Source organism: Hakea prostrata, chromosome 4 (assembly GCF_041222555.1).
Source record: "Hakea prostrata isolate BN-2017 chromosome 4, UWA_Hpros_2, whole genome shotgun sequence".
In the NCBI taxonomy this organism is placed as follows: Eukaryota; Viridiplantae; Streptophyta; class Magnoliopsida; order Proteales; family Proteaceae; genus Hakea; species Hakea prostrata.
Genome location: NC_142603.1, coordinates 6,079,267 through 6,088,250, shown reverse-complemented (window position 1 = coordinate 6,088,250; position 8,984 = coordinate 6,079,267). Strand labels below are relative to the sequence as shown.

At 39.6% G+C, this 8,984-nt stretch overlaps 1 protein-coding gene across 2 annotated transcripts; it reads left to right on the top strand.

The window, feature by feature from the left end:
- The first annotated feature begins 270 nt into the window (after nucleotides 1-270).
- Nucleotides 271-7,942, top strand: LOC149017376 (ubiquitin domain-containing protein DSK2b-like). Of its 2 annotated transcripts, none has more exons than XM_089151719.1 (8): nucleotides 271-951; nucleotides 4,067-4,846; nucleotides 5,347-5,561; nucleotides 5,661-5,774; nucleotides 6,055-6,113; nucleotides 6,474-6,502; nucleotides 7,230-7,319; nucleotides 7,451-7,942. In XM_089151719.1, the coding sequence occupies exons 1-8, from the start codon at nucleotides 711-713 to the stop codon at nucleotides 7,597-7,599; spliced, it is 1,677 nt and encodes a 558-aa protein (XP_089007845.1). In that variant the 5' UTR covers nucleotides 271-710; the 3' UTR covers nucleotides 7,600-7,942. The 2 variants fall into 2 exon arrangements, with proteins under 2 accessions (XP_089007845.1, XP_089007844.1); XM_089151718.1 differs by having other exon boundaries at nucleotides 273-951; nucleotides 4,067-4,849.
- The last annotated feature ends 1,042 nt before the right edge of the window (nucleotides 7,943-8,984 follow it).

Sequence of the window (8,984 nt, the reverse complement as noted above, 5' to 3'; positions counted from 1 at the left end):
CTCTGAGTCTAGTGAACCGTGACTTTGATCAACGGTCAGAACCGAATAGGTTGGTCCAACTAACCGTCAACATTCCGGTTGGGCCAAAGTAAGCTCGGTCTTGGAAACCGGTGAAGAGTCGGTGACTGCAATAAGGGTGCTATATGAAAATTGCGAAGATTACTGGGGTTCTAATGAAATTTAATATAAATTTAGGGAATTCATTTCATATAACAATAACAAAGTTAGAGTAGTACGATTGGAGTATCGTTCGTCGCCCATACACTGCGAAAATAGTAAATAGGCTAACAAACAAATAAACACCGAAAAATGATTTCCCCGATTTAAGGTGGAATCAGGACGATTCTATTGTGCCGTTCCCTTTTATTGTCTTTCAATCTATTTCGATTTCTACGAAAAAGAAGGAAAAAATACAAAAATAAAAATTTACTGAGAAAACCTACATATTCATTAATTTCCTCATAGATATATTCTTCCCTTACCTTCGACTCTTTCTCTGAGTCGTAATTGTTGGTTTCTCTTTTGTTCTATGTTTCTGTGCTCTTTGTCTAACTCATCACTCATTCTTCAATTCCCTGATTGGTAGATCTGATTTCTATATTTCTAACGTGAGTTAGGGTTTTTGAACTTTTCGAGTTTCTTGATTTTTTTTGGTTTCTTAAATTTCTAACCTATTTGTGATTGAGCCTCCCGTTGTGGGGAGGGCTAGCATGGGCGGTGATTCAGTTGATAGTGATTCAAGCAAGGCTAACGATTCGAACGCTGAGACTGGCGTTATCGTTCACATCCGATGTTCGAATGGTTCAAAGTTTTCTGTACGGACCGACCTCGAATCCACCGTCGGAACATTCAAAACTGTTCTTGCGCAGAATTGCGATATTCCGGCGGAGCAGCAGCGGTTGATTTTCAAGGGCCGAATCCTGAAAGATGACCAAACTCTCCAAAGCTATGGTATGTAATCCGCACTACTTATCTAATATACGTGTATTTTGCCCCTACTTTAATATATTGTTTGCTTAATTCGACTAGGGTTTTGTTTGATCTCATTGAATCTGGTGTTGGCGGCAGATTATTTAGGATTATCGGCGTCTTGTTCGTTTTGATGATCCTTAATTTGTTTATAACGTCAAAACTATAGCAGTAAATGCTCATTCATGATTTTGCTAAACTCCAGTGCCTAAATCTACATGTCCTTGGAGATAAGGTTGAAAACTAATTGATGATCTCAGCTATGGCGTATGAACGGATATTGTTGGTTGCATCTTAAGGTTGTCTGATGGTAGCTGCGGAAATTTCAATGGAATAATAATGAAGATGAGATCAAGTACAAGAATTCATTTGACAGTAGAATGTGAACAGCGAGTATACTCGCTTCATATGATTGGATTTATAAATATTGATGAGCAAGGTTTTTAAAACATTCCAATGCTTATAGGCTTGTTGGGCATGGAGACAGTGTCAGAAGTTAGAGTATGCATACATTTGTGTTATTCATTAAATCATGTACAAGGTCCAATGTTTATGGGATAGGGGATGAAGTCCATGGGTTGTTTGGTTAGTGCATAGTTGTCAAGGCATCAACTAGGCATCCAAAAGTTACACTGGTGCCTCGGTGTCCATTGTTGTCTTGGTCGTCTATGGATGCCTTGTCACCTAGCTGGTGTCACCTTGGTTGTTGTCTCCCCAGGAAGCCTTGACTCTAGACTCCTTGATGGTTCTGGTATGTCCCCTTTGTTTGTTGGCTATTTTCTCTCCTTTGGCTGAATGTTATAGTGGCTTTAGTTTCTTGGCTGTGGTCATATTTTGGTTCAGTATATGTAATTCCTATTTGTGCAGTGTTATTAAAGTGACAGCTGTAACCGAGGTAAGTAGTTGATTGAATTGCATTGCCAAAAAATTTTATATTTGGAATAGATTGTAAATCACAAAAAATAATATTAACTAAATCAATGTATGAAGAGGTAGAAACGAGAGGCTGCTCTATGTGCAAGGATACGATTTAGATTGGTTACTTGATCAAAATAGCAGCTGAGGATGAATTATTTAAGGCTGTGGAAGAACAAAAGCAGAAGAACTTCAGTAAGAATATTCATTTTTGGATCCGGATCCATTTATCCAATTCCAAGAGCTGCTCATCACTGAAGCTCTATTGATGTCATCCTTGTAGTTTGGTGCGCAGAATAACACATTGGCAAGTTACTAGGTGAAGCTTTTGCCTTACTTCCCTTGTGTCTTGGTCATTGTAGACTTGTCATCTACAGCTCGGCTTCGGATGGGTAGTTTGTGGATGCAACAATTTTATTAGTTTTTTGTTTTCAAATTATTGACCCACCAGGTACTGTTATAGAATTTAAGTTTTTTTGGTCTTTACTTTATCTGGCGTAATACGGTTTCTAGGTCTCAGACAACAAGTGAGGGGTGTGGAAAAGAAAGGAAGGCCAGCTCAAGTTTGGCCTGATGATCTACGCTAGTACTTCCATTTCTGATGCTTCAGTTTCTCTCTTCATTGTGAAAAAGGCACCTCTGCTCCCTTATTTTGAGGAGGCAAGAGATAGATGGGAGTGCTGGCGTAGGCCACACTTTCGGACATTAGACTACTTGATGCAGATCCTGCATCAAAGAAGGCTCTTTTTTCTAGAAATCAATCCAGGGTTGATTGGTATGTCGATTGGCCCTTTATTGGTTTGGTTCTTTGTAGTCGGCCAACTTAATAGACCTAACATGGGTTGATGGGTTGACTACGGAAATTCCAACTTAGTTTATTAACTAGTCCAGTTTAGGTGAGGGTAGTAGAGTGTTTTTTCTATTTAATTTATGTCATTAGAATGGGAGTTTCAGTGAATGAAGTCCTTAAAAGAGGTAGTCTGGTGGTAAATGTGGACTGAGTAGTTAGGTTAATGTGGGTTATTGTCTTAGATTTCGAACTATTATATTTCCTTTTTTTTTTTTGGAATTTTTTTACTGCAATTTTCTTTTCTGTTTACAAATTTTGTTATATATCTGGCTATAATTGTTTCCATGGTCACTTCAGCCCATTTGAAGGTGGATTCACTGTCTGATTTATTGTCCATATTTTGCTAACAAAACCTGACTTTTTACGTGGGCTTCATTTGTTTCCATGCAAGTAGGAGAAAGGAAACTTCCCTGTAAAATAGGATTTTCCAGGTGCTTTTCTGATGTAAACGTGAAATAAAAACAAAAGATCAAATAAGTAGGTTGTGGATGATGTAAAATCACGAGCTCTTTGCAGGTGTAGCCATAGGAACAAAGCCTAAAAATCAGTTCAATTGATGTGGGATTCAGCTGCTGAGAGACTGCCTGGTTCTTGGTTGGTTCACTTGAGCAATAAACGTCTGGGATCACCCCCCCAATCATCCAGAAGAAAACTATTCATTCATTTGTGTAATTAGAGTTAGACATGATTTAGGATTATTTTTTCTTTATTTATATTCCCTAGTTTGGTTGGCTGTGACAGCTTGTGTGGAGTAGTTTGGTTGATTTTTTTAGTTTTTACATAGGGTTAGTAGTTTATTAGTGTAGTTATTTTTCAAGGGTAGGATTAGGGGTTCTATTTTAATTAAACTTTTGTTTTGGCATATTTCTAGAATTACCTACAATGCAATTGGTTGGGATAATAAATGAAGGAATAGGCTCATAATCAGCCAGGGCATTTTTGAGGGAAAAAAAGAGCTTCGTTAAGTTTATAAATTACAGTGAGAGGCTATGAGTGAGAGACCTGGGAGTGAGTGGGATACTGGATTCAATCCTATCTTCCTTTGTTCATGTGGATGTCATTCTACGTTAAAGAGGTTACGATCCTCCCGTGGAATTGGTTGCAACCTTGCTATTTTACATTGTACGGGAAATATAAACTATAGCTCTATTCATCCCAAAAAAAACTGTTAGCGCAACAGGAGTATGGATTTTCTAATCTGGTTATGCATTTTGGTTGGAGATGTATCACTAGCTCTTGCTTTTTGTTTTTGATATTGCAGGGCAGTCTAAAATTTAGTATTTTATTATTAACCATCATATGGTTTCTAATTTTTTATCCTTCTTTCTCTAGGCTTGCAGGAAGATCAAACTGTCCATCTTGTTCGTGGTTTTGCACCTTCATCTACCAATACGACTGCTACAGCCAATGTAGGAGGAGGTTCAACCACTACACCTGGTGTTGGAAGGGGTGTTGGTTCCACTGAAGCTCCGGGCTTTGGCGGGGGTCTTGGGGCGTCTCTTTTCCCTGGACTTGGTGTCAATGGGCTAGGTGGCAGTGGGGCGCCTGGATTATTTGGAGCTGGACTTGGAACTGGACTTCCTGAATTTGAACAAGTGCAGCAACAACTGACTCAGAATCCAAACATGATGAGGGAAATAATGAACATGCCTGTCATCCAGAACCTAATGAATAACCCTGATTTAATGCGCAGCTTGATTATGAGCAATCCTCAGATGCGTGAAATCATTGATCGGAATCCTGACCTTGCCCACATCCTAAATGATCCTAGCACTCTTCGACAGACGTTAGAAGCTGCAAGAAACCCTGAACTCATGCGAGAAATGATGCGAAACACTGATAGAGCAATGAGCAATATTGAATCTTCTCCTGAAGGATTCAACATGCTTAGACGCATGTATGAAACTGTTCAGGAACCATTTCTGAATGCAACTACCATGGCTGGAGACACCGGAAATGATGTGGGCTCAAATCCATTTGCAGCCCTTTTGGGGAATCAAGGTGGTGGACAGGCCAGAGACCGGTCAACCAACCCTACGACCACTGGTTCTGAAACAACAACTGGATCGCCTGCTCCAAATACGAATCCACTTCCCAATCCATGGAACACTGGTGGTAATTTGTTCTCTTCTGTTTCTTTTGTAATGGTTGTGTCGATCCTCACTTTTTGGATGAGCAGTTATTGGAAGAGAGTAACTGTTAAGAAAAGCTATGCCAGGGGCATGGCAGATCCTGGAAAACAGGATTAAAGTTTCTATTGGAGGATGATGATTTCTGATGCTAAAAGGTTTTCTGCCTTTAACATTTCAACTAAAGAATCCTTTATCTCATAAAGATGGTATATTTGAGGGCATACAACTAAATTAACTATTGCTTTGTATTTGTTCAAGCTAACCTAATGGACCATTTGTAAGATTGTTCTCCTTGAATTTAATTATTACTAGAGCAATTAAAGTGTACAATGAATACAAGTGTGCTTATAGAGCTCTTGTTGTTGCTGTATTTGAACATTCTACTGGCCCTTTTGCTCTTTAAACTGCCTCCATTCTTGGTGCTTTTAGTTTCTAGTTCCTAACATTCCCTCATTTGTTAATTGAATTCTAATCTTGCAGGAGGAACTCAACAGACAAATACTGCTGCTAGATCTACTCCTGCTGGGGATGGAAGGGCACCTGGAATTGCTGGCTTAGGTGGCCTCGGTCTTCCAGAGATGGAACGTATGTTCTCTGGCACACAGGATGCTTCTTCGATGAATCAATTCTTACAAAATCCTGCTGTTTCGCAAATGATGCAGAGCCTCCTCTCAAACCCCCAGTATATGAACCAGGTAGTTGAAACTATGTTGTTCTTCTGTTATTGCCTATATTATATAGATAGATAGATAGATAGATATATTTGTTTTCTAACCTTGTTGCTTAACTGTTAGATTCTTGGTCTCAATCCACAACTGCGGAGCATGCTGGATTCCAATTCTCAATTACGAGAAATGATGCAGAACCCTGAATTTCTTCGTCAGTTGACTTCTCCCGAGACCATGCAGGTAGCATAATTTTAAGAATAAATGTTCATTTCATCTATGATACTGTTGCATTAGATATTAGTCACGCACATACACCCCTCATTCTTGCAATGGTACCGATGGTGTCTTTAGCTTGGCATTTAGGTGTTAACTTTCAAAGTTTAGAGTTTACGCAAGTCAACTGGTAGTTTACATTGATGGTGCTTGAACTTGATGGCACTTTTGGTAGAAGCTTTTATGGTTGGGGATCTTGTGTTGCGTCCATCCTTAGATTGACATTTCTTCCTTCTATTTCCTTCAGCAAGTTTTGTCTTTGCAGCAATCACTTACGTCCCAGATGGCACGTCAACAACCTTCACAGTAAGTTGGCACACATCTTTTTGCTCTCTCCCTCCCCCCCCCCCCCAACGGGGGAAAAAAAACCCAAAAAAAATCTTAATCTAATGAAGAATATGTAAACAAAAAAGACCAGTAGGCTTTTATAGGTGTAAATGCACATAATAATGAAGGGCCACTTCTGGGCATTCCTTTTTGAATATTCCCGAGGCAATATTATGGCCAGCCAAATTTGATATTCATCATTTATATATAGTCTTTTTTGTGTTTTTCTGTTCATCCATCCAATTGTCTGAAGTTACAATTTTCACCGTCTCCTTCTCAAGAAATGTAGTTTCCACTGCTTAACATATGGTGTGTGTGTGTTTTTCTTTTTGGTTGCAGGGAATCAGGTCAGACTGGTGGGGCCACAGGTATATCAAATAAGCTCCTCCTGTTTAGCTTCACTTGGAGAATCTTCCTCTCTTAGATTGTTCATTGTTCAATATTGTCATTATAGTTTGTGATCCTCAGTGTGTTGAATGGTTTCATCAGCTATGTAATGGTGACTATCCATAAATTAATCTATCTGGAACCCTCTTATTAGGTCAAGAAAGTCAATACATACGTTAGCATAAATTATTACATAGTAAGGATAGATTTTGCTCCATTGGGAGGAATATTTCTTCACCATTTGATCTGCTAGATTTTGGTCTTTGACCCCCCTAGATTGAGGGACTGAGCTCCTCTGAATCAGCTGTAGGCATGGCATATCAGCACAGCTGCTGATCCAGAAGTCCATTGCTGACCTACATTTTTGAGAGCCACATATTGAATTTTGAATGGATGCCACCAACCAGCCGCTGGATTGGCATCTTTGCTGGTGTAGCACCCACAGTGTGTGAGTTCATGGAGGGACACACACCCATAGAGGTGCTCGATCCCTAGATTTTGCTTAGTTCAAAACCTGTGAGGTCCAGAGCCTGATGCATGCTCCGAATAGGTTGGATTGCATTAGCCCGTTAAGTGTAGCATTGCTGTAGTATCCCATATAATGTGTCTTAGGAGTTAAAATTTATATTGTATTTTTATATTATCAGCTATTTTGTTTGTGTTCCTTTTGGTCCTTGGCTGTTTGTCCAAATGATCTCGCATTTATAGGAACACCAAACAACATGGGATTGGAGTTGTTGATGAACATGTTTGGCGGGCTTGGAGCAGGCGGTTTGAGCACTCCAAACGCATCTAATGGTATCTGTTTCTCCCAAGTCTTTTTCTTCTTTTTCTTCTTTCCTACCTGTAAACGAGTGTATGTTAAGCTTTCCCTGCATTTCCACCTTCATGTTCGGCCCATTCAGACTAAACTGTCTTTGTTTCTGTAGTGCCACCAGAACAACTTTATGCTACTCAGCTGTCCCAGCTCCAAGAAATGGGTTTCTTCGACACTCAAGAGAATATTCGTGCATTGAGTGCCACTGCAGGGAATGTCCATGCAGCGGTGGAGCGTCTCCTGGGGAACCTGGGTCAGTAATTTGTTATATTTCGTGTTTCATATGTAGTCTGCTTTGCTCATGTGGACCAGTAAGATTAGCCAGATTGGACCAGGGTCTTTCTTAAAGACAGCAGCATATGCGGGCTCATCTATATTCCATTTTGGGCATTAATAAGTAATTCAATATATATATATTGGTAAAGCGTCGTAAACAAAGATGTAGGCTATATGAATTATTGGACCATTAGCCTCTCTGCCCTCCTTTTGAGATAGATATCTGAAGACCTGTGATCTCTTTTGCCTTTGTACATACAAGCTTTTAAAAGGGTTTGTCTTGTGAATTGTTTTTCAAATTTATTATGACTTTCTGTTATTTGGATCAGTTTTCTTTCTGGTAGCCTTTGCTTCTGATAAACATTGAGGTTTGGTTATGGGTAATGTTTCGTCCGACTCCCCTTTTTGTGCTTATCATTTTGATTGCTCTTGAGGCTCTCAGAGGCAGCGCACGGTTGGGATTTCGATTCGATCTTGATAGTCTGTTTCGCTTTTCACCCATTTACGAAATGGACGGTGATTTTGATCTTGACCGTAGGTAGCAAGTGCTGCGCGTTTAATGCGCAACATTCAAGTTCAACTGTGTCTTGAGAAGGGGGAATGGTTTCCTCCCCAAAGCTGAGATGTACACTTTCTACCTGGGGATTATCAGACTCCCATTTAAGGCGTGTTTGGATGGGGCAGGGTTGTAAGGTGGGATGCTTTCTTGAGTAAAATATGTTTTTGAGGGAAATCTCCCAGGTCCGAGATGGATATGGATAAGCTTTACAATTTTACAAATGCACACCTAGAAGGAGAAGCTGAGCATTAGATGGTATGCAAAATGGACTGAGAGAAGTTTTCACCGATGAACAAGTTAACCATTTCCTTTGGGCTTATTAGGAAAGAGGGAGTTGGAAGGCTCAACAAGGTTAGTAGCGCTCGTATCTCCTTTCACAGATCCTAATTCGAAAAACAATCCCTCCAAACAGCGCTGATACGAAATCCAGTGTGGTTCATGTTGTATAGTCTTTTTCATATCACGGTACCCACGTTCCATGTAAATTCTTCTTCCCTGGTTAGTCATGCACACAAAAGTGTAGGGTTCGGTGCCTCTATACCCCCAACAAAAAAACAAAAAAAAAGAAGAGAATTTTACGTTTGGGTTTTTTTAGTGGATCACAAACCAATGTTAAGTCCCCTTAGTGCAATATATTATATAAACTAATGCTGAGTCCCTTTAGTGCAATATATTATATAAACTAATGCTGAGTCCCTTTAGTGTAATATATTACGTGTGTGGGTTCTGATCACTAGCCAGATTAACACCATTAGTTGCTATTTAGTATATTCAAATTTTAAACGTGGAGTGACAAAAATAGCCTTTAGGT